General features: G+C 43.5%; 1 protein-coding gene across 1 annotated transcript; it reads left to right on the top strand.

The window, feature by feature from the left end:
• Nucleotides 1-15750: 15750 nt before the first annotated feature.
• On the top strand, nucleotides 15751-16223 carry LOC694521 (destrin). The gene has a single exon (XM_077994078.1). It carries the CDS (start codon nucleotides 15780-15782, stop codon nucleotides 16221-16223), a length of 444 nt encoding a protein of 147 aa, XP_077850204.1. The 5' UTR covers nucleotides 15751-15779.
• Nucleotides 16224-26059: the final 9836 nt, after the last annotated feature.

The raw sequence follows: 26059 nt of genomic DNA on the forward strand, positions 1-26059 counted from the left end.
AGGCGCAGTTCACCATGCATGGCTAAGTTTTCTATTTTTTTTCAGTAGAGATGGGATTTCACCATGTTTGCCGGGCTGGTCTCAAACTCCTGGCCTCAAGTGATCCACCAGCCTCCCCCTCCCAAAGTGCTGGGATTACAGGGGTGAGCCACCGTGCCCGGCCGGAAGTGAATTTCTTTTCTTCATAAATGACCCAGTTTCAGTTATTCTAAGCAACAGAAAATGGACTAAGACAGTGGGGTATTTTCTACCAACCCTCACCTCCCATTGACTGGGTGCTGTTTCAGGAAGTGCTATCTATTTTCTCTTCCCCGTACTTCTTGCTTGCTCCTCAGGCAGAGAGAAGATGCAAGTATTTGAAGTAGGAAGCTCTTATAGGAACTATCTATGGAAGTTACAGGTGACCCCAAGTGGGGCAAGGTAGTATGGGGCATGGGCAGCATATGCTACGTTGGGTTCCCCTGTCTGTGAGATGAGGGTGATAATAACAGACCCATGTCATGGGGTTGCTTTGAAGATTTGGGCCAGTGCTATTGGGTAGAAAAATAATGCAATTTGTCTAAATAATATAAGCCAAATAGTGTGAGAGAGAGCCATGTAAGTCATTTAAAATTTTCTAGTAACCACATTTAAAAAAGTAAAAAAAAAGAGATGAAATGAATTTTAATATTTTATTTGACCTAGATTTCCAAATTATCATTTGCACATAAATTAATGTAAAATTATTAATAAGATATTTTGAATTATCTTTGAAATCCAGTGTATATTTTACATTTATAGTATATCTTAATTCAGGAACTAAATTTTCATCAGAAACACTTTATCTGGCCAGGCATGGTGGTGCACGCTTGTAATCCCAGCACTTTGTGAGGTCTAGGTTGGTGGATCTCTTGAGCACAGAGTTTGAGACCAGCCTGGACAATGTGGCAAAACTCTGTCTCTACAAAAATTAGCCAGGAGTGGTGGCACACACTTGTAATCACAGGTCCTTAGGAGGCTGAGGTGGGAGGATCACTTGAGCCTGGGAGGTCAAGGCTGTAGTGAGCCGAGATGGCACCACTGTACTCCAGTCTGGGTGACAGCGAGACCCCGTCTCAAACAACAATAACAACAATGAGAAAAACCACGTAATCTATATTTAATAAACTGTATTGCTGAAAAGTAGATTCTCAAGTTGTTCAAGCACACTTAAAATTTTCTAGTAACTTAATTATCAGTTTTAAAATTTGAGTGAATTAAATAAAACTAAAGAAGCCATTTGTGCATGTTGCATTTTGTTACCCTTGTTATAATTCAAGTGCTCAGTAGCCACATGTGGCGAGTGGCGACTATATTGGACAGCACAGATGTGGAGGGTTAATCCCAGTGAGGTGTTTAAGGCAGGTAGTCAGCTTGTATCAGCTCTGGCTGGCTCTGCACACTGCGAGAGGCCGAAAGGTGCTGGGGCAAGCGCTGGCCTGGAAGTCAGGAGTCCTCACTCCTAGCCCCACTACTGCCCTGACAACCCCTTTTCATTTTCCTCATCTGTGAAATGTATAAGTTAACAGTCAATGGTATTTAAAGTCCTGTCCAAGTCAAAAATCTCAGTGACAGAGAAAGATTGAATCCAAATTCCTATTTTCCAATTGAAAAACCTAAGGCCCAGCAAAGGAAAGGGATTTATTTATGGTTAACAGCCACAGGGAAAGTAAAAGTACTAACATTTAGTTCACTTTCCTTGGCTTAGAACACCTTTCCCAGAACTGCCAATGTTCAAATCCCCCACTCCTTTAATATCCAGTTCCAGTGTTCTGAGCTCCTTTTGTACGTGCTTGACCTCATGAAATCCTCACAGAAGCCCTATGAGAAAGTTATTTGTGTGCCCATTTTACAGGTGAGGAAACAAAGGCTCAGAGAAGTTACGTTGAAATGTTAAAGTGACACAATAAGCGAGAGGTACATCAAGGACTAGAACTCAGGTTTCCTGAGCCCTTGATCAGGATGGCACATATACTTCTATAGCACACAGGGATACGTTGTGAGGAGGGATGTAATGGGGGATGAGACAGGCCTAAGTCTCTCTAAGGACCTGGTCCAACTCTGCCTGCGTGGGGCTGCAGAAGGCTGAGAGATGGCTGCCCCCTAGTCCTTGGGCTTGCAGAACTGTCATCAGCCATGCAGCACACAGTCTTGGGGACCCAGAACACTTTTCACGAGGAAGGTGTGTGGTTGGCAGCCTTCGTCAGTTCTCCTGGAGTTGGAGGCCCTGTTGCTTGACCTTGTTAGCATCCCCTGCTCCTCTGTTCCTCCCCAACACTTATTGATGCCCTACTGGGAGCAGGCCTCTGCTGGAGGATTCCCAGTACACACCAGCTTGTCAGCTGTGGAGCCTTCCCTAGAACCTCCCGGTCTAGTGGGAAACTGACATGGTGGGAACAGAAGTACCAACTGGGTGTTGGGGAGCCCAGTGAGACACAAACTCCATCTAGGGTGGTTTTATGCAAGAGGCAGCCTGTGAACTGAGCCCCCCAGATGAGATACTTGATGGGTGGAGATGGTAGATATTGTGGACTAAATTCTCTTCCCCTCCCCCAATTCATATGTGGAAGCCCCACTACCTTGAAATGTGACTTTATTTGGAGATAGGCCCTTTAAAGAGGTAATTAAGGTTAAATGAAGTTATAAAAGTGTGGCTGTTGCCCTATCGGTGTCCTTATAAGAAGAGGAAGAAACACCAGGGATGTACATGCACAAAGTGAGGGCAATGTGGGAACACAGTGAGAAGGCGGCTGTCTGCAGGCCGGGGAGAGAGACCTCACCAGAAACCAACCCTGCTGACACCTTGATCTTGGACTTTCAGCCTCCAGAACTGTGAGAACAGAAATGTCTGTTTAAAAGCCATCCAGTCTGTGGTATTTTGTTACAGCAGCTTTGGCCAATGAATAGAGTGGGGAACAGCATTTAGGTAACAGGTATGGCCCAAGTATGGACAGGTAGGTGGAAAATCTGGTTAAGCACAGGATGAATAGCGGGGTATTGAGACAGGAGTCCCAGAGGCCATGCAGTCAAATTTTGTTCATTTCTGCCCCCCAGCACTGCTGAGTACAGGTTAGGTGTGGAGCAGATAGCAAATGCCTGATGAATGAGGGTCTGATCAGACTTCTAAAGATGGCCCCTCAAAAGTTCCCAAGCGGGTGGCAGAAGAGAAATGTGAAGAGAGATTTGAAGCATGAGGGGAATTTGTTGCACCATTGCTGACTTGAACTTGTAGAGATCACATGAGAAGGACTGTGGGTGGCTGCAAGGAGCCAGGAAAGGCTAACAGCCTCAAGAAAGCAGGAACCTCAGTCCTGGAAACTCGGGGAATTGAATCCTTTCCCCAACATGAATGAGCCTGGAAGACTTCTCTTCAGTTTCCAGATGAGAACTCAGCCCAGGTTCAGCCTTGGAAACCTTGAGTGGAGAACCCAGCCATGTCTATAGGACCTCTGAGCTTCAGAACTGCGAGTGGAAACATCCTTTTAAACTGATCATTTTGTGATATTTTGCTACACAGCAATAGATAAGGAACACAGACTGGAAACTGGAGAACTTGAGGGCAGGCAGAAGGCCACGCCGCCCACTGGTCATAGTGTTCTTAGTGGAAAGCACTCACAGGTCACGCAGGCGGTCCCTGAGTAGGGTCTGACCTGAGCACTGTCCACTCAGTGGCTGGCTAGGGGCCTGAGGCAGCTGTGCTCTGTGCCCCCAGGTCACCAGGGAACTTCAGAGCATCTCAGAATGAAGAAATCCTGATCAGGCAAAGTGGGAACAGGAAGACCCCTTTGTTTTTTTATTTTCCCCTTTTACACATGGGGAAGCCAGGGCTTGGAATAAAGTCTGGACCCTGCAGAGCATTGAAAAGAGCTGGTTTCAGGCAGTCTTCCTTTGGGACCCCAGCTCCACTACTTCCCAGCTGTACAACCTTGGGCAACTGTGTCAGCTCTCTGAGCCTGTTTCTGGCCAGGTGTTTCTGGCCAGGTATTTCTGGCCAGGTGCAGTGGCTCATGCCTATAATCCCAGCACTTTGAGAGGCAGAGGCGGGCAGATCACCTGAGGTCAAGAGTTTGAGACTAGCCTGGCCAACATGGTGAAACCCTATCTCTACGAAAAATACAAAAATTAGCTGCACATGGTGGCGGGCACCTGTAATCCCAGCTACTTGGGAGGCTGAGGCAGGAGAATTGCTTGAGCCAGGGAGGTGGAGGTTTCAGTGAGCTGAGATCATACCAATGCACTCCAGCCTGGGTGAAAGAGCAAGACTCTGTCTCAAAAAAATAAAAATAATACAATGAATTTGTTTCTTTGTCTGTACAGTGGGGATGAGACACTTTGGACGTGAGAAGATGAGGGAAGGAGGTTCTGGGCAAAGCGAAGAGAGTGGGCAAAGGCACAGAGGCTTGGCTGGCGTGACGTGTGCAGTGTGCCTTGAAGGCAGGATGTGTGGGCAGAGGTGGAGCGTGGTCTTGGACAGCATGGAGCCAAGTTGTGAAAACTGAATGGCAGGCATGGAGTTTGGGTCCCATTCTGAAGGGTTTTAATCAGGGGCAAGTTGGAGTGTAGAGTCGGTTAGAGTCCGGCCACAGGGGAGGAGACAGGGCACGGAATCTGTCCCAGCAGTCCAGGTTCCATGTGATGAGGATCTGATGATAGCAGATGAGGGAGAGGAGGGACTATCTGAGGGCTGCCCAGGAGTCAGAGTCGACAGAACCTAAAAGAGCTAAAATATGCCAAACTGCTTGGTGTACTGTTTGATGTTACTTCTGAAAACCGTCTAGTGACCCTGGAGGTGAGGAAGGGAAAACTCTGGGCTGATACCCGGTTGTCTGCATAAGTGAGTGGGGGGATGCATAAGTGGGGGCAGTGGGAGTGGGAGAAGGGGCGGGGTGGTTGGGGGTGTGGGGAGACCACAGGCTGACTTTGGACAAGGTACGCATTAAATGTCGGGCTCTCCCAGTCAGTGCTAGCTTTCTGGGGACCAGGCAATCAGATGTGGAGCTCAAGAGAGAAGACTGGGCTGGCAGTTGTTTGTGTGCAGATGGGGATTGAGGCTGTGAGGGGAGCAGCATTCGCAGGGGTCTGTGAAGAGAAGCGGGCTTAGGGTCAGATGTGGGAGAAGGCGGACTTTAGAGAAGCAGCAGCCAGAGAGGGAGGGAGAAAACCTGGGGAAGACTTGATCTTGGAGGAGGTTAAGGGAAGACCATATTTGAGCGGGGAGGACAGCACCACTGTCTGGGGCTACACAGAACTGAGGTAAGATAAGCAGGCAGGATGGGCTGCTGGTTCAGCAAGGCCTCCCCTGAGCACTTAGGCAGAGCAGTGACGGTGAGGAGCCACAGCCAGGCGGCGGGGCTGAGGAGAGCCGGGTGAGGCCGTAGAGATATCAGGCGGGACGCTTCCGTTCAGCAGCGCTGGTCCTCAGAGCTCTCGTTGGTCAAATAGGAATCAACACAGGCGTCGGAATTCCTGTTAAAAAGAAAAAATCAATCCGCCATTAGGGATCCGGGCAAGGTGGCTCACCCCTGTAATCCCAGAACTTTGGGAGACTGAAGATCACTTGAGCCCAGGAGTTCGAGACCAGCCTGGGCAACAAAGCGAGACTCCCATCTCTACAAAATAAATAAAATTAGCTGGGCCTGGTGTCACATGCCTGTGGTCCCAGCTACTGTGGAGGCTGATGCGTGAGGATTGCTTGAGCCCAGGAGGTCAAGGCTGCAGTGAGCTGAGATTGCACTACTGCACTGCACCCTGGGCGACAGAGCGAGACCCTGTTTCAAATTAAATAAATAAATACATACACACATAAAAAATCAGCCACTGGGAGAGTGCCTTGTAAACTGAGAGTGGCTTGGGGCAAGGAGTGCATAGTTAGTTCCAAAGACCTGCTGCCTTTGAAATGGCTAGCAATACCTCAGTTCCCAGAAGGTGGCAGCACCTCATCAAGCCACACTTCACCTAGCGGGACTAAGCAGGTATTTAATTTATTCTACAAGATTTCTTTGTACTCTTTGTGCAGCTGCTATGTGTTAGACTCTGGGCTAAGCACTGGAGATTATTGTATATGTACATACCTAATAGACAATCTAATATATTAATATAAAATATGTATAAAATTATATATATAACATAACAAAAGTTTCTTAGGAAGCCTACATTTAGTTGAAGAGGCAGTTAGCACAAATAAGTGAATTATCTTCATAACTGTCAATTAACTCTCTAAACTCCAAGGCTTTATCTTCTCCAGGTTAGAGAGAAGTCCTTCTAGAATGTGTGACATATATCCCCTCCTCCTAGAACAAAATGTACTGAGCAGAACTTGAGTTCAAATACTGGGTCCACCAGGAAGTGATAGTGTTTGCCTATCCATGGGACAGATTAGATGAATTTTCCGAAGATGGTCGCTCCAATATCTCCTACCTCATATGTTATGCGCATAATGTGACTTTGATACTCTTTTAATTGAGAGAAAGAGGTCTTTGTGCCATCCCCTTGAATCCAGGCTGACTTATCACTTCAGTGGCAGGACACTTTGCGATTTCTGAGGCTGGGTCATAGAAGTCAATACAGCCTCCATCTCTGATGACATTGGAACCCAGCCACCATGCTATGAGGAAGCCTAAGTGTGCTGTGGAGAGATTATGTGGGAGGGAGCCAAGGCCCCCAGGCCACAGCATTGGCTGAGCTCCCAGCCAACAGCCAGCATCAACTTGTGGATATTCTTGGAAGCAGATATTCCAGTCTCAAGATGAGTTGTCCCAGCTGATACCACATTGAGCAGAAATGAGCTGTTCCTGTTTGTCCAACTGTAAGCAAAAGAAATGATTTTCATTATTTTAAGCCATTTAAGTTTTAGAGTGGTTTGTTATGCTGCAATAGATAGAGATAATTCATTAATTAATATTTATGAGTGCCCACTCTATGCTGGGCTCTTTGCTAAGAGCTGGGGATGTATGGTAAACAGGACAGACAGTCTGTGCTACTATGGAATTTACTGGCTGGGTGGGAAAATGGATTGCCATCAAAGTAAACGAATTTGCTGGCTAACCTAAACTTGAAGCTGTGACAAGGTTCCCAGGCTCCAAGCCCTTGTCCTTTTTGACTTTATCTCCAATATACTGCATATACAAATACCCTCCCTTTCCTCAGAGTCATTGTGACTCTCCAATGGGATAACAGCTATTAAGACCACACAAAGAGAAGCATGGGACTAAGAGTGAAGATAGACGAGGATTTCTTAAAGGAAAGGGTTGTTCTTCCCCTCCCCTCAAGTCTGATAGGGGTCTTCAAGAGAGTCATTGGCAGAGCTTGGCCTGAGTCCCTCGAGCTGACTGGGGTGCAAGAGTGAAGAGAACTGCCAAGGTCTCCTGTGAACCCACTCGAGAGGATGCTGGCAGGGCAAGGACCTGTGTGGGTGGGGAAGCCATCATAAGCAATTGGCTGGAGGTTGTGTCGTTCTTGTCAGGGAATGGTGCACCTGTGGGATGGTGTCTCCAGTGCACCCACCAGAGCACCCCACAAGAGAAAGAGCCAGCATTTGGACATCTGACCCACCCAGAGGGCATCAGCAACACTTTTCTGCCACTCTATCTCTCCTCTTTCTCCTTACCCAACTCTAGATGAGTCAGGAGTGGCATCATGAGTGGGTAAAGAGGAATGAGGAGTAGGGGAAGAAATAATGAGGAAGCCAGCTACACTTCCTTTCCTCACCAGGTTTCCAAGCTGAGCCAGGGTAGCCTTCCATGTACCCACCTTGTCCATCTCCCCAGCCTGCCCAGCTTGTACTCCAGCTTTTTTGACCTCTCCAGGTCAAAACTCAAGGGATGGGGCAGGGAGACAGGTAAAGGGCAGGAAAGAGATTGAATGCCTGGGACTTCCCTAACGCATTGCTCCTGGAGTTGGCAGGTGGCTCTTTTTATTATTATTATTATTATTTTTTGAGGTGGAGTCTTGCTCTGTTGCCCAGGCTGGAGTGCAGCGGTGCAATCTTGGCTCACTGCAAGCTCTGCCTCCCGGGTTCACGGCATTCTCCTGCCTCAGTCTCCCGAGTAGCGGGGACTACAGGCGACCGCCACCACACCCAGCTAATTTTTTATATTTTTAGTAGAGACGGGGTTTCACCGTGTTAGTCAGGATGGTCTTGATCTCCTGACCTCGTGATCCACCTGCCTCGGCCTCCCAAAGTGCTGGGATTACAGGCATGAGCCACCGCACCTGGTCTGCAGGTGGCTCTTTCTATCATGGGTGTTTTGAAGGTTCTTTGGGGATGTCCATGCCCCATACCCCCTGCAGTTACTGACACAGATGATGTACTTTCCAGCCTTCTCCTGACAACTCCCATTCAACCCCTGGTCCTAGGAGAACATCTGTGCAAATCAGTTGGGCTCCTATTGGCCCTCCAGGCAGCCCCCATGGGCAAATCCTTTTAAGGCATCTCTCTCCATCTCAACGTACCTGGGACCAAGTATTCTCAATTCAAACATTCCACCTCACTTCCAGGGCCTGTGTGGTTCTCTTTTCTAGGTTCTTCCACTGAGGGCAGACTATTATGCTAAACCATACACCTTTAGGCCTGGGAGGGTGGCCAAAGAGAGGGGAGTTTATGGACGTACCTTGGATCTGCAGTCTGGGATATTCACATATATGCACTTCATGGTGCGAAACAGAACCAGGGATGAGAGGAAAAGAGGGATGAGGCCAGGGATCCATTTATTCTCTTGCCTCCGTCTGTAAATGTTACAGATAGGTGAGATAGGAGAGGAGGCTAAGATGTCCCCAGCAGCCCAGCAGAGGAAACAGCAGATGCTAAGACCCTGAAGTGAGAGAGAACATTGTGCATTCTGGGGACAGGAAAGGGAGAGAAGGAGAGAGTGCTATCAGTCTCAGTAGGGGATGGAGGTGGACTGGTGAGGTAGGTGCATCACATGGAGCTCTGTGAGCCTTGGCAAATACTTCGATCTTATCCCAGAGTAGTGGGAAGTCTTGGAGTGGTTTAAACAGGTTAACAGTGTAAACAGACTGCATTTTAGACAGACCTCTTTTGCTGCTTTGCGACTTGGTGGTGGGGGTGTTGGGGGGAAGACACAAAGAGTAGATGCTTGAGGAAGAGTTGGGGTATTGATGTCATAGTGAGACATAAGAAGTGATGACCTGAGCTAGGGTAGGGCTTCTGGAGATGGTATCATGGACCATCAGCCACCTCAGGCTGCCTCTGGGCCCATGCCAGCTTCCCCAAATATAGCCTGGTGGCAGGTGGTAAACTAAAAAGTGAGAACCAATTCAGTCACCATTTTTCTGCAAGTTGCCACTTCATTTCAGAGTGTGTGGCACTTGAATGCATCTTTCTTACTTCTGGAGCTTAGACCAAAATCTCTGAGACAGGAAGAGACCCTGAAAAGTCACGTTACATGAAGAATGATTCTGCACCTGCAGGGATCCGAAATGCACTTCAGTGGCATAAAGATCATTTTAAGCTAAAAACATCTGAACAAACAGCAGCTGCAGAAACAAATAAACAAAAAGTGCCTAAACTTTGCTGACTTAAGCAGGACCTCCTAAACACTGCTGCCATAAATCCCCTCTCTAGGAAGTTTACAGCCAGAGAAGAGACTAATCATTGTCACCATAATGAGTAATTGCTTAAACAAATGTTATCTGAAACTTCATACCTTCCATTTGTTCTTCCATGGAAGTCCTCTCTCCACCTCCCTTTCTCCTTGTTAAGTGGGTATATAAACCCCTATTTTGGGCTGTTTAGACAGCCATATTTATCTGAAGACTCCTTTGAATAAATAAACGTCATCTTTTTTCCCTGTTAATCTGTCTGTGGTTGGTTAATCTGTAGACTCTGAACATAAATAGGTAAAGAAAAAGTGTTTTCTCCCAACACACTTTCCTTTTGCCAATAAGAGTACGGGAGACTGGAAAAGATTTTCTATCTGTTACTGGATTTTATCTTCCTGCCCTGCCAAAGTTGCTGAAGAGCAGAGGGTTTGCTTATTGTCTCTTTCTCCCTCTCATGCATGTTAATCGGATTAGAAGAGGTGGAGGGAAAGAGACCATAGAGGAGACTGCATTGCCAAATGTACTACTAAAGGGAAGCAGAATACTCCACCCTAAAATATGCTACACTGGCATAAGGATTATTTTGAACTGAAGGTAATTGAGAAGAGGCAGACACAAGAAAAGCTCTTTGCCCCTCCCCCTCCCCCATTTGCCTAAAAACAGGATATAACTTTACAAAGGAGTTCTTCCTCCTCTATCAGGAAGAACAAAGACTGACGACAACTTTAGGCCCTCATCAGCCTGAAGGTGGCACCAGAGGAGTGGACATAACAGACTTCATTGACTAGCCCTTATCTACCACGAATTTCCCATATATTTGCTTTCCCACAATTTTCTCCACCGGGATACTCAAGGTCTTTTTCTTTTGTCTTGACACTTCTCTAAGAATGTATTGCTCCTTGTTAAAGATGCTACATAATTGAAATTCTAAGCCACTTGTTTGAGAATTAATCTTTCCCTGAGTATTTTCCATATATATATAAAATATACATGTTAATACATTTCTCTTTTTTTTTCTCTTGTTAATCTGTCTGTTGTTACAGAGGGCCCCGCACCAACTGGGAAGGGTAGAGGGGGTCAGGGACGGTAACTCATGCCTGTAATCCCAGCACTTTGGGAGGCTGAGGCAGGTGGATCACCTGAGGTCAAGAGTTCGAGACTAGCCTGACCAACATGGCGAAACCCTGTCTGTACTAAAAATACAAAAACTACCCAGGTGTGGTGGCGGGTGCCTGTAATCCCAGCTACTCAGGAGGTTGAGGCAGGAGAATTGCTTGAACGTGGGAGGTGGAGGTTGCAGTGAGCGAAGATCACCCCACTTCACTCACTCCAGCCTGGGCGACAGAGCAAGACTCCATCTCAAAAAAAAAAAAAAAAAAAAAAAGAAAAAAAGAAAAAAGAAAAAGAAGGGTAGAGGGAAAATTATTTTTTGTCCCCTACCTTATTTATATAAATCATTGTACTTCCAATTTAGCCACAAACAACGAAGGGCTGGTGTATGCTGTAGAATGGCTGAACAAAAAGAATGCTTTCTTGTTTTCAAAGTGATAATGGCCAGAAGGGTAGATAAGTTATGCTGGTTTACATTTAGTCTGGTTTAATCGCACTTAAGTAGAATGCTAAATGTCACCAAGTGGCTGATTATACGTTGATTGGACCAAAAACAGATTAATAGCTTCTGCATTAGTCTGCTAGAGTTGTCATAACAAAATACCATAGACTGGGTGGCTAAAACAGCAGACATTTAGTTCTCACAGTTCTAGAGGCTGGGAAGTGCAAGATCAAGGTGCTGACAGATTTAGTTCCTGGTAATAGTGGCCACCATCTCACTGTGTGCTCACAGAACCTCGTCTTTGTGTGCATGCAGGGAGTGAGCTGTGGTCTCTCTTCCTCTTCTTATGAGGCCACTAATCCCATCATGGGGCCCCACCCTTCATGACCTCATATAAACCTAATTAGTTCCCAAGGGCTCTACCTCCTAATACCATCACTTGGAGGGGCTGGGGGGAGGGTGGCATTCGGGTTTCAACATATGAGCTTTGGGTGGTCACAAACTATGAGTCCATAACACCTTCTCTATAAATAAAGACTAGTTAAAAAGTATTGTAATGAGTATAATACCAAATGTTCATGTTAAAATGTGTTGTTGTTGTTGTTGTTTTTTCTGCCAGTCTTTTGTTAGATCTTGCCTGGAGACATCAAACTCTCCTTCTTGTTCCTTGCCTGCCAGAAACTCAATCTGCCTTTGCCAGGACTTATACATGGAGTACTTCTGTCAGAAAAATCAAGTGTAGGAAAAAATCTTTGTATTTCAATAGAAAACAATGCACCATCTGTAGCACACCTTCCTGCATTATAAGATTCTAGGTCTGTACATTGTCTGAGCTATTTTGAAACTCTTTGTAAGTTATAACTGGTATATAAATGCTGTACTGTCTGGTAGTGATTTTAAATGACTTCCTCCTCACTGTGGAAAACTCAGTTTTGACCTCATTTGCAATTTATCTTAACATTCCTTTACTCCATATAAATTTGTGCTGTTTTGAGCTTTCCTTTAAACTGGTTATAACACCTGCCTGCTTTTCTTAGATCATATAAGTGAAGTAAATTCTTCAATATGTGCTAATTTTTACATCTGTATGAGAGTCATGATTTTACCTTTTTCTGAAAATTATTGTTTAACACAGAGAAGCCTTTGGGGGGAAGTGGCAGGACTCGGCTTCCAAAGAAGAATGGAGTGAATCTCTGAGCCCTGTGTCTCCCCCGTCTAGGTTAGTGGCCACGCATTCCCCAATTGCTCAGGCCCCGAAGCATTCAGGTCATTCTTGGCTCCTCCCTTTCTTGCACCCCCATCTCCAACCATGTATGGGCTAAATAATGTCTCCCTAAAGCTGTCTACATCCAAACCCTGGAACCTGTGAATATGTTTGTTATCTTACACAGCAAAAGGGACTTTGCAGATATGGTTAAATTAAGGATTTTGAGATAGGGATGGATTATCCAGGCAGACTAATTGTACCACAGGAGGCAGAAGCATGATAGTCAGAAAAAAGAGATGTGAGGATTGAAGCAGGGTTGGAGAGATGTGCTTTGAAAATGGAGAAAGTGGGCACATGCTAAGGAATGCAGGTGGCCTCTAGAAGCTAGAGCAGTTGGAGGAATTCTCCCCTCAAAGCCTCGAGAAGGAACTAGTCCTGCTACTCCCTTTTAGCCCCATAAGACTATTTTCAGATTTCCTACCTCCAAAATGGTAAAGGAATAAATTTATGTTGTTTTAAACCAGTAACTTTGCATCCTGTGTTACAATAGCAATGGAAACCAATACAAATGCCATAGCAAATTATGTTGGCTTCATCTTCAAAATGTAGCCAGGATCCGACCACTTTTCCCCAGTGCTGCTGTTAGCATTCAGGGCCGAGCCAGCTACATTCCTTGCCTAGGCTGTTGCAATGGCCTGCATACAGGTCTCCTTGTTTACCCTGACCACCCAGCCTTTTCTGCTCCCTGGATGCAGTATTTGAGTCTCTCGATATGCTGCCTAGGAGGCCCTCTGGCTTTCACACCTGACACTTTCTCCAGTGCTTTAGTAGCTCCCAGGCAATGGCCATCCAATTCCATTGTCTTTATGATGACTACTTGATAGTTCACACAGGCCTGGTACATTCCACCCACCAGGGCATTCCTTCCCTCCATATGCCATCCTAGTTCACCATGCACGACAGCTTTGACAATTGCACTACCTCAGTTTGCTGGGGCTACTTGTACTTTACCTACAATCAGCATTGCTTTCTTGGACCACTGCTGGTACAAGCTGTTGCAGGTCAGGTTCTCTGGATTCTGACTCAGAGATGCAGATTTGCATGCAGGCAGGTTTTTGGGGAGTGCTCATGAGATCAACACCTGTGGGAGAGGGATGGAAGCAGATGGACTCCCGTGGGGGGTGAGGTGGACTGTGGAAATGCCATGCAGCCACAACCAAGGTCACTGCTCGCAATCCCAGAGGGAGCTCTGGAGCTGGAGCAGTGCTTTGGAACTGTCTGCACAGGGTGCAAGAAGGCCAGACTTTTATGCCATACATTAGTGAGTCATTGAATGTGGGTTAATTTTAAGAAAGGAGTGCTACTTTTTTTGTGTTTGTTTGTTTTTGTTTTTTTCTAGAGACGGAGTCTTGCTCTGTCACCTAGGCTGGAGTGCAGTGGCGCAATCTCCACTCAATGCAACCTCCGCTTCCTGGGTTCAATCGATTTTCCTGCCTCAGCCTCCCAAGTAGCTGGGATTACAGGCACACACCACCATGCCCGGCTAATTTTTTGTATATTTAGTAGAGACGGAGTTTCTCCATATTGGCCAGGCTGGTCTCCAACTCTTGACCTCAGGTGATCCGCCCACCTTGGCCTCCCAAAGTGCTTGGATTACAGGCATGAGCCACCACGCCCGACCAGGAGTGCTACTTTGAGCAAGGCAGCGCTCTTCAACCATGAGCAACCCTTGGAGAGGGACTCACCTGAGAGCTTTTGGCTGCCAACCTTCAGGATGAGTTCTGAAAGGGGTGGGAGAGTAGCATGTCTGAGTGCCAAACTGTAGCATCTATCACAGTGAACTTTGATAGAAGTTACATTAGATTTTACCACTATCCTCCTTAAATTCCTCCAGTGGCTTAAAATGAAATCTGTGGGTAACAGATGCTGCACACTCTGGCCACTGATTACCTTCAGAAGTATCTTACCATTCTCCTCCTGGCTTATGTGCTGCAGCTATAAGCCTTCTCTCTTGCCATTTGCTCAACAAGTATTTATTGAATATTGACTATGGATCAATGTTCTAGATTGGGGCTAGAACTGTGGACCATAAGCTAAATTGTGGGACTGCTTTTGTAGATAAAGTTTTATTGGAACACAGCAACACTTATTTGTTTAAGTCTTTTCTATGGCTGCTTTTGTGTTACAACAACAGAGTTGAGTAGAGGCCATACAGCCCCAAAGCCTAAGATATTTACTACTTGATCCTTTACAGAAAAAGTTTACTGACATTTCTTTTAGATCAGTGCTGCCTGATACACACAGACACATACACACACACACATTGCAGATCACAATTTAAGTTTATTAAAAAAGAGAAATACATTTTAGTAATATATTTTATATAACCTAATATCTACCAAATATTTTAACATATAACCAGTATAATAAATTATCAGTGAGTTATTTTACATTTTTCTTTTAATACTAAACCCTTAAAATTCCGTGTATATTTTACACTTATGGTGTATTTTGAGGTGGGACAGCCATTTTTCAAGTGCTCACTACCCACACGTGGCTAGTAGCTACGATATTGGATGGTGTAGTTCTAGAAGTAACACAGCAGTGAGTAAAGCTGACCAAATTCCCTGCCGTCATGAAGCTCACATTCCTATGGGAGAGAGAGGCAATACACAAGTACATAAAGTGGATTTTATGCCCGCTGGTGATAAGCGGTGCCCATGACATCACAGAGAACAAATGGAAGCGTTATATTTAGACAGACTCTCCTGGACTCTGCCTTGGCTGATCTCATCCCTCCCCTTGGCAGATTTTAATCTGTATGGCTTCCCTGTAATAAAACACAACTATCAATACAACAGCTTTCTGTGAGTTCTGTGAGCCCTGCTAGCAAGTTATGTAACCTGAGGGTGGTTTTGGGTGGTTGTGCACCCTAAATTGCGGTTGGTGTCAGAAGCGAGGGTGGTCTCTTGTGGGGACTGTTCTCTCTAACTGCACAATTGGCTTAAACTCTTTGCAGAAGGTGATGTGTGAGTAAAGACCAGAAGAAAATGAGGGGACTGGCCAGGGGCTGTGGCCTGGGGCAGAGTGAGCAAAGGGGAGTGTAAGGAGATGCCTTCTTTACTCACTGCCTTAGATAAACCACTTTACGCATAGACCAAATACTCATGCTTTAAAATTGTAGCATCAGGATTAAGGTTTAGGTTAACATTGAGGTTAGGGCAAGGGGCTGAAGATTAAGGTGAGTTTTAGTGTTTTGTTTGGTCTAGGATTAGAGTCGGGATGTGGCCAGGGTTTAGGCTTTATTGTTTAATATTCAGTGTTCAGACGTTTCTAGTTAAGAGCAGTGCGGTGTGTTGTTCTGCAGCTGTGAAAAGAACACTCCACAGACTTGTGCCCGCCGGTGGCCTCCCCTGTGTCCCTGTGACCACAGCAGCAAAGATGGACCCAGGAACGCAAGTTGCTGATGAAGTATGTCACATTTTTCATGACATGAAAGTTCATAAATGCTCCACACCAGAAGAAATCAAGCAAAGAAAGAAGACTGTCATTTTTTGTCTCAGTGCAGACAAAAAGTGCATCATTGTAGAAGAGGGCAAAGAGATCTCAGCTGGAGATACTGGTGTAACCATAACCGGTCCTTTCAAGCACTTTGTGGGAATGCTTCCTGAAAAAGATTGCTGCTGTGCTTTATATGATGCAAGCTTTGAAACAAAGAAATTCAGAAGAGTATTGTTTGTTTGTTTGTTTTTGTGGGCACCAGAACTACCACCTCTGAAAAGTAAAATGATCTGCACAAACTCTAAGGATGGAATCAAAAAGAAATTTCAAGCAAATGAACCAGAAGATCTCAATTGGGTTTGTGTTAGATGGGTGGGTACTTGATTGCAGCTTTTGAAGGATCTTCTGTGTAGGCCATCATTCAGTGCCACAAATGGAAAGCTTCCATGTTTAATGTTATCCACTTCTAAATAAATAAAGCAACCATATATTTTTAAAGAAGAGAAAACAAGAGTAGTGCTCAGATAGAATGTGTAGCTCATGGAATTCAGTACTGGGGATCATGTTTACTTCCTGGTGTGTGCATTTGCTAAACAGAATTCTACTAAACAGCCAAGGATACATACCCTCTTTTAATTAAATAATAGAAGCCAATTGAGCATTGTCTTAGAGTTTGTGGAGAAAATGTGTAACCCTAGAAATTATGCCCATTCGTGTATTATCAATGTGTACAAGTCACAGAAAGACATTTTGGAAAGTATATTGCCCAGGAACTTTTTCTGGAAAGGGTAATATGGCTGAAAGGATTCAGCCAAAAGAAAACTAAATTCAAATAAAATAAATTAAAAATAAATTAAAATGAAGACAGCTTCTGTAATAAAGAGGCATTTTTATGTGAAGAGGCATTTTTATATGAAGAGGCATTTTATGTAACTATTGATAACAATGAAACCAGTTATAAATAGTTAAATCTAAATATTTCTGATAATATGAAAAAGAAAGAGGTTTGATGTGAAAAATTAGTAAGGAATTACGCTTATATATTTTTCCAACACTTTGAGTCATATGAGGGGAGAAGTTACAGTGTCCAGAATTTTGACGATCTGAGAGGTAAAAAGTGAAGTTATTTAAACAAAAATAGTTGTTAGGCTGGGCGCAGTGGCTCACTCCTGTAATCCCAGCACTTTGGGAGGTTGAGGTGGGAGGATCACTTGAGATCAGGAGTTCGAGACCAGCCTGGCCAACATGGTGAAACCTCGCCTCTACTAAAAACACAAAAATTAGCCAGACATGGTGGTGCATGTAATCCCAGCTATTTCAGGTGGCTGAGGGATGAGAATCACTTGAATGCGGGAGGTGGAGGTTGCAGTGAGCAGAGATTGCGCCACCGCACTCCAGCCTGGGTGACAGAGCAAGACTCTATTTCAAAAGAAACAGTTGTGAAAGTGATAAATGCACAACGTAAAGACATTTGAACCTGAGGAAAGGCGTGCAACTAAGAGTGATGAAAGGTAAACCTTCATCCTGGGCTTTCCCTTCATTGCTCTTCTGAGATGGATTCACTCTTTCCTGCCCTTGTCTTTCTTTGATTTCCTTATTTTGTTGGAACACATCATAAGTATGATGAAAGGTATGTTTATTCTACCATTTTGCTGTATTGGTGATTGAGCTAGGTCTAGAATTCTAGAATTTTGAAGGCTTGCTTTTTATCTTCTAGCCCCTAGGATTGCTGATGGCATTCTGATATCTTATTATTTTTATTTTTGCAAGTGACAATTTTACTGCTGTTATCATTTTTGTGTGTGTACCTGAAGACTTTAGATTGCCTCTTCATTTTTGGTGTTCTGAAACTTGACCATGACATGTCTAGTTGTAGGTCTTTTTTTCATTCAGCCTATTTAGTAACTGGGGAGGGGAACTTTGAGTGTCTTCAGTCACCTACATGAATTAACCTAGCCCTTTACTTCAAATATAAATGGGCCACCATAGACCACCAGACATTTCTGCAAAACCAACAGTAAAATTGAGAAGGACTAAGATGAACAAACAGGAAAAAAAAAAGAAACCCAGATAGCATTCAGGGAACTGAAAGTTGTAAAGTGCTGACTAGTCTCTCTCTCTGAATCCATGACCACTGAAACCTCAAGTAGCTCAGAGTGCTGCTCAGCAACTGTCCTTCTTTTCCCCATTCCATCCACTTCCCTAGGTGATGACTATAGCTTACCTCTTTCAGACCTCCAGTGCAGCCTCCCCATCCCACCTCAGCTGATTACCTTGCTCCTTACTTTCTTGAGAATTAGAAGTGTCAGAAGAGAATTTTCATGAGCTCCCATTGCCAGATCCAGCCAGTTTCCTGACACAGTACTCACATGCCTTGTCTTCCTTCCTATTAGTGTGCAGTAATTGTCTCTACTCTTAGGTCAGGCTGGCTCCTTCCCTGAAGCCTTAGATCCTATCCTCTCTCTGCCTCTTAAGGACATGGCTTTACCATTCTCTGCCTTCTCTCCTGAATCATCATTTCTCCCCTCTCTACTGTATTATTCCCCTCTGCAAATATGCTGTTATTTTTCACAAAGAGCATTTCCACTTCTCCCTCCAGCTACTGCCTTTCATCTCCCATTCTCTTTCTCTTTTTTTTTTTTTTTTTTGAGGCCGAGTCTCACTCTGTCACCCACTGTCACCCAGGCTGGAGTGCAGTGGCGCCACCTTGGCTCACTGCAATCTCTGCCCCCCGGGTTCAAGAGATTCTCTTCCCTCAGCCTCCTAAGTAGTTGGGACTACAGGCACGTGCCACCATGCTCAGTTAATTTTTGTATTTTTAGTAGAGACAGAGTTTCACCATGTTGGCCAGGCTGGTCTTGAACTCCTGACCTCAAGTAATCTGCCCGCCTTGGCCTCCCAGAGTGCTGAGATTACACGCATGAGCCACAGCGCCCACCCCCATTCTCCCTTAATCAAGATTTTGTCCTCACCACTCTACCCAAACAAATCTTGTCAAGTTCAACAATGATCTCCTTATAACTAAACCCAAAGGTCAATTTGCAGGCCCCAGATTCTACTGGATGCAGGGAATCATGCCACCTACATTGAAGCACCGTCTTTACTTGGCTTCCAGGACCCCTGCACTCTCCTGGTTTGCCTCTGAGCTCACTGGCAGCTCCTTCTCACTCTCTATTGGTGGTTCTCCCACTATTGTCCGCCCTTCTAATATTGGGATCTCCAGGACTCAGTTCTTGAGCTCTTCTCTTCTTTATCTACACTTCACGAATTTCTTTTTAAAGTCCATCTATATATAATATTTACAATCCTGACTTCTTTCCTCTGATCTCAAGGCTCATGTATTTCACTGCCTTGTAACATCTCCTTTTGGATCATAGGCATCTCATGCTTAGAAAGTCCAAAATTGAGCTCTTGACCTACCCCTCACCTCCAACATGGCTTCTTCCACAGTCCCCCTCATCCCTCAGTAAATGCTAATTGAGGTCTCCTAGTGCTCAATCTGAGAACACAGGAATCTTCTCTTTTCCTCACATGACACATCCCATGCATTATGTATTATATAAAACATACCCATTATATATCCAGAATCTGACATCTCATAATCATCTCCATTTAGCTGGTCCAACCTATCATCATTTCACACCAGAACCTTCTGAAATAGTCTCCTAACTAGAGTAGCCAGCTTGTCTCAGTTTGCCTGGTACTTTCACAGTTTTTGCACTGAAAGTCCAGTCTCAGGAAATCCCTCAGCCCTGCACAAACCAGGATTATTTGCCATCCTACTTATAACTGGAATCTTCTCTTCTTCTGTTGCCTCTTACGGTCCATTTTCAATACAGCTAGGGTGATTCTTTTAAAACACAAATTTTATTATGTCACTTCTCTGTTCAAAACCCTTCAATGGCTCCCTACCCAACTTAGAAAGAAAGCTATTGCTTTCAGTGGCCCACAAGACTATAGGGTCCACAGGCTTGTAGGAAAAGATGGGAAGTTCAATTTTGATCAGGCTGATATTGCAGTACTGTGGAATGTTCAATTGGCAAGGTCCAAAATTGAATGGAGTATCAAGAATATCTTCTGTTCGTGAAACAAAAATAGATTACTATGGAAAAACTTGCAAGAAAGAATTCTAGGAAATTAGAAATATTTGTTAAAATGAAAAAAGTCAATGGTAAGCCTGAAAGACAAAATTATAGAAGCTCTGTCTTGCGATACTAATGATATATTCATAAGTAATGTGCATATGATATAGTTATATATTACATAAGATAAAAATATATAAAATAAAGACATATAAATACATACATTAAAAAATACATTTGCAACATGATGCACCAAATTCCCAAAATCTTCAGTGTGCATCTTTCCAAACCAAGGACCCTCTTCTACATAACCACCATACAACTCTTCCAATCAAGAAGTAAAAAATCAGCTCTAACACTAACATCTAATCCAAAGAATGTATTCATATTTTGCCAGCTGTCCTAACAATGTCTCTTTCCTGTCCAGGCCAGGATCACACTTTGCACTTCATACTCAAGTCTCTTTAGTCTCCTTCAATCTGGAATAATTCCTTGGTCTCTCCCTGTTTTTCATGATCTCAATAGTTTGAAAGAGTGCAGACTTTTCAGTCTGCAGGACGAAGCTCAGCCTGGTTCCACCAATGTTTCCTCAGGACTGGATTCACATTTGTGCTCTGGGAGTGCCGAAGCTCAGCCTGGTTCCACCAGTGTTTCCGGGGTTCACACGTATGTTCTGGGAGTGCTATATGGAAGGGAGGTTGTCATCTTCTCACTGCGTCACACGAGGGGGCATACAATGTGGGCTCGTCCCCACACTGGGGATGGCCATCTTTAGCACCTGGTCAATTTGTGTCAGGTTTCTCCACATTAACTCATCATTTTTCTATTTGTAATTGATGAACATTTTGTGGGAAGATATTCTCAAACTATGCCAATATCCAGTATCCCATTAAATCTCCACTAACTCGATTTAGTAGTTATTGATTACTTTTGCCTGAATTAACCACTGTTATGGCGGTTGTAAATGGTGGTTTATCTATTATCATCATTCCTATGATATATATTAGCTGCTGTGCTACTATAAGGAAGACATTTCCCTTTTCCTCCACTTACTTTTTTCCTTTTTAAAAAAATTACTCATAGTCAATCCTCTACTTATTTTTATGGATGTAGGCTCATGGATTCCTATTTGATTCAGCAGATTTAATCCATTATCATCAGTATTTATTTTAATATCAAATCATTCCAGATTTGGCTAGATGATAACCTTTGACATTTGTACCCATGAGCTATAGACATGTCCCATTATTCTTTGAGTAATTCTTTACTTGCTGGCACAAGAAAATGTTTCAGGTTCATCTTGCAATTTCCCTGCCTTGGCCTTGGAATTACTTATTTCTGCAAGAAGTGCTAAAGTTGAGAATGATATTTGGAGACTATAATCTAGGTACTTGGTTGCTTATTGCTTCTGGGCCTTCCTGCCTCGTGTTGGCATAGGATGGGAAAGTCAGGAGCTGGGGACATTCTCCCTCTCTCAAGAGCAAAGTAATTTCTCAACTTTCATAGGCCACAAGACTTACTCATCACTGCATCCGTCTGCATCTTCCTTCTTTTAATCAGCTTCTTTGCCTGCACATGGGTCTCTGTGCCCATCCGCCTTGAGTCTGACCTGACCGCTGAACTGCCCACCATTATCGGCTACAGAGTCTGAAATGCCCAAACTGTGAGAGCAATAACCTGCTTGTCTCTGTCCAGTCTATAGATTGGTTAATCTTGGGTTTGGGTTCTACCTCTAGTCTAATCACTTTTGGTCAGGGCAGTTAGTGATGTTACAATAGTGGCTGGGACAGCCCTGACAGGGCTGTAGAGAAGATGGTGCAGTTTCTCTAGGGAGGAATGAGTCCTGTGGAGGACCCTGACTCCATCTGCCACATTCTATAGTCGTACATTTGGTTCTTATAGAGAAGTTTTTGGATTTTCAGAAGTGAGGACATTTGGTAAAGGTTCTGTGAATCTGAACATTAAGGATAATTTTGGGTTCATGGATCAGTTACTGGGAAACACTGATCTAACTCCAGCACTTCAATTTCTCAGATGAGTAAACTGAGGCCCAGAGAGAACAAGAGACTTGTCCTCATGTACATGGCCTGTCAACAGCAGATCTGGGATTAGAACCAGGGCTGGCCATCCAGTGAGGCAAGAGAAACATCTAAGATGCAAAATATAAGGAAGCCCTCACCCTCAGGGTCATGCAAGTGCCCTAGGGGTTTCCTTGACTCACCCTAGGCCCAGCCTAGATTAGAACTCTAGGGTCCTGCTTGCCAGGAGGGAGAAATATCACATCTGGCTTGAAGTGTATGGATAAGAGGGACTGATGGGGAGTTTTCCTGTGTTGCCACCTTCAGGGAGAAGGAAGTTCTTGAGGAACGCTGGTTAAGCTAGTGTCCCTAAAGTGAAGGATCCAGTAGCTTGGGATGGCTGCTCACTGGAGAAGCTTGAATTATCCTGCATGCACAGAGCACTGAGGCCCCTTCAGTCTGGGTGCAGAGTTCCTGGCCTGGGATATCTTTAGCTGATTGCTGAGAGTTGCAGCATTTCTCAGCCCTGGTGATGGACACTTCTCTTTTCCCCTGTCTCGTAAAAATAGACCTTCCCTCCAACCAGACCTGCCTTGTTAGATCTGTTGTTACATAGACAGGACATGTAGGGTTTGTGCTTTTCTAGCCTCCAGTCTGGTGCCTGCTTCCTTCATGTGGAACTGCTTACTAAGAATTTAACCACAGGAGGATTTTAAGAAAGTAAATGTTGGCTTTGTTGTTGGTTGAGGTTAAAAACAAAACAAAACAACAACAACAAAAAAAACCCATCAAGATAGTAAAAAATAATAAAGGAGAGAAGAACAAAAGAGAAACATCCGAACCGTTTTGTGACCCTTTTTCTGCTGCTGCCCTGGTGCAAGGCGCAATCCGTTCTCACTTGGATTCCTGCTGCACTCTCACCCGGATTTGGTGTATGCTCAACAAGGCAGCTGTTTGCTAATGTACAGATTAGGCAAGAAAATGGAAATGAAATAAAAGGCTTTCATGTTGGAAAGGAAGAAGTAAAACTACCTCTATTTACAGATTATATGATGATGTGTATCCACTAAATCCACTGAGAAACTATCAGAATTCATTAATGCGTTTAACAAGGTTGTAGGACATGCAGTCAATATGTAACAATCAATTTCTATACCTTTGCAATGAACAATCCAGAAATGAAATTAAGGAAACAATATTTATAGTAGCATCAACTAGAATAAAACACTTAGGAATAAGGTTAACAAAAGAAGTGCAAAACTCATACTCTAAAAACTACAAAACAGTCTTGAGAGAAATTAAAGAAAACAAATAAATGGGAAGACATCCCATGTTCATAATCAGAAGAAAATAAATATAGTCTCAAATAGTTAATAAATATTAAGCATTGAAATAGCAATATTCCCCAAATTGATCTATAGATTCAATGCAGTTCCTATCAGTATCCCAGCTGGCTTTTTAATAGAAATTGACAAGCTGATCCTAAAAATTATATGGAAACTCAAGGAACCCAGAAAAGCCAAAAACAATCATAAAAAAGAAGAAAAAATTAGGACTCATACTTCCTAATTGCAAAACAATAATCAAGACAATGTGGTACTTACTTAAGGATAGATACACAGACTAATAAAACAGAATTCAGAGTTCAGAAATAACCCCATTTATCTATAGTTAGGTGAATTTTGACAAGGAAGTCAAGACTATTTGATGGGGAAAAATGAGTCTTTTCAACAAATGGTGTTGGGATAACTGTATAGCCTCATACAAAAGGATGAAATTGGACTCTTACATCGTGTATAAAGATTAAACCAAAGTGCATCAAAAACCAAAATGTAAGAGCCAGAATTATAAACTCTTAAAAGAAAATATTGGTATAAGTTTTCATGACCTTGAATTTGGCAATGGATTCTTAGATATGACACCAAAGGCACAAGCAATAAAAGAAAAAAAAATGGAGTTCATAAAAATTAAAAACTTTTGTGTTTCAAAGGATACTACCAAGAAAGCAAAAAGACAACTGATAGAATGGGAGAAAAGATTTGTAAATCTAGAAGATATAAAGACCACACACAACTCAATTTTAAAAGGATACACAACCCAATTATTGGGCAAAGGATCTGAATAGCCATTTCTCCTAAGACATGCAAGTGATCCCTAAGCACGTAAAAAGATGCTCAACATCAGTAGTCATCAGGAAAATGTAAACCAAAACCACTGTGATATAATACTTCACACCCACCATGAGGACTACAGTAAAAATAATCAGATAAGTGTTAGCAAGGATGTGGAGAAAGAACCTTCAAGTACTGCTGGTAGAAGTGTAAAATGGTTTAGCCACTTTGGAAAACAGTGACAGTTCAGCAAAATTTACACATAGTTACTGTTTGATCCACCAATTCACTCCTACGTGTATACACAAGAGAAATGAAAATGTGCTTCCACTCAAAGATTTTTACATAAATGATCATAACAGCATTCATAAAAGCCCAAAAGTCCATTAACTGATACATAGATAGATGTAGTATATTCATACAATGAAATGTTATTTGGCCATAAAAAGGAATGCAGTACTAATACATACTACAACACGGATAAACCTTGAAAACACTATTCCAAGTGAAAGCGGACAGTCGCAGAAGATCACATATTATATGACTCCATTTGTAGGAAATGTCAAGAATAGGCAAATATATAGAAACAAACAGAAAGTAGACTCCTAGTTACTTAGACCTAGCAGGGGGAAGGGGTTGATGAGAATACTGTGAAGTGCTGGCTAAGGGGTAGGGTGTTTCTTTTTGAAGTGACGGAAATATTTAAAAATTCACTGTGATGATGATGCCACGGCTGTGGAGAAATAGGAATGCTTTTACACTATTGGTGGAAGTATAAATTAATTCAACCATTGTGGAAGACAGTGTGGTGATTCCTCAAGGATCTAGAACCAGAAATACCATTTGACCCAGCAATCCCATTACTGGGTATATACCCAAAGGATTATAAATCGTTCTACTATGAAGATACATGCACACGTATGTTTATTACAGCACTGTTCACAATAGCAAAGACTTGGAACCAATCCAAATGCCTTTCAATGATAGACTGGATAAAGCAAATGTGACACATATACACCATGGAATACTATGCAACCATAGAAAAGAATGAGTTCATGTCCTTCGCAAGGACATGGATGAAGCTAGAAACCATCATTATCAGCAAACTAACACAGGAACAGAAAAGGAAACACCCCATATTCCCACTTATAAGTGGGAGCTGAACAATGAGAACACATGGAACAGGGAGGGAAACATCACACACCGGGGCCTGTTGCGGGGGGGATGAGGAGCAAGGGGAGGAGGAGTATTAGGACAAACACCTAATGCAAGCAGGGCCTAAAACCTAGATGACAGGTTGAGAGGTGCAGCAAACCACCATGGCATATGTATACCTATGTAACAAACCTACATGTTCTGCACATACATCCCAGAACCTAAAGTAAAATAATAAAGGAAAAATCACTGTTGTGATGGTGGCACAATTCTGAGAATGTACAATTAAGCATGATATTATACTTTGTAAATGAGTGTATTGTATGGAATATAAATTCTATCTCATTAAAGTTGTCTGTAGCTATACAATTTGGATCATATCTTGCCTCTCCTGAGCATCCTCCAAGAGCTCTCCTTTCCTCTAGAAGAGTAATTTCCAAGTCCTCCTAATGTCCTACAAGGCCCCACAGGATCCAGAACCCTCATCACTACCTCCTGGTCTCATCTCCTATTCCTGTACTCTCTCTCTTTGCTATCCCACTAACTGGACTGCTTTCCTCCCTTATAACTGCATGGCTCATGCCCTTCCTTCTTCCAGCTCTTTATTCAAATGCCACTTTCTCAACTAATTGACTCTGACCATTCTATTTAAAATTGTAGTTCTGACCCTACTGCCTTGTTCCATTTTTCTTTTCCATAGCACTTATCATCTCAGCAGGTGTGATAGTCAAAATACTTAACAGTCCATCCAATAGGGTAGAGAACTATAGGGTACGAAACAAGGTAGGGATTCTACAGACCCCTGCTGGGCTGAGCATGAAGCCTGTAGTTACTGGATCATAAAGAGATCAGGG

The sequence above is a fragment of the Macaca mulatta genome, chromosome 2 (genome assembly GCF_049350105.2).
Source record: "Macaca mulatta isolate MMU2019108-1 chromosome 2, T2T-MMU8v2.0, whole genome shotgun sequence".
NCBI lineage: Eukaryota > Metazoa > Chordata > Mammalia > Primates > Cercopithecidae > Macaca > Macaca mulatta.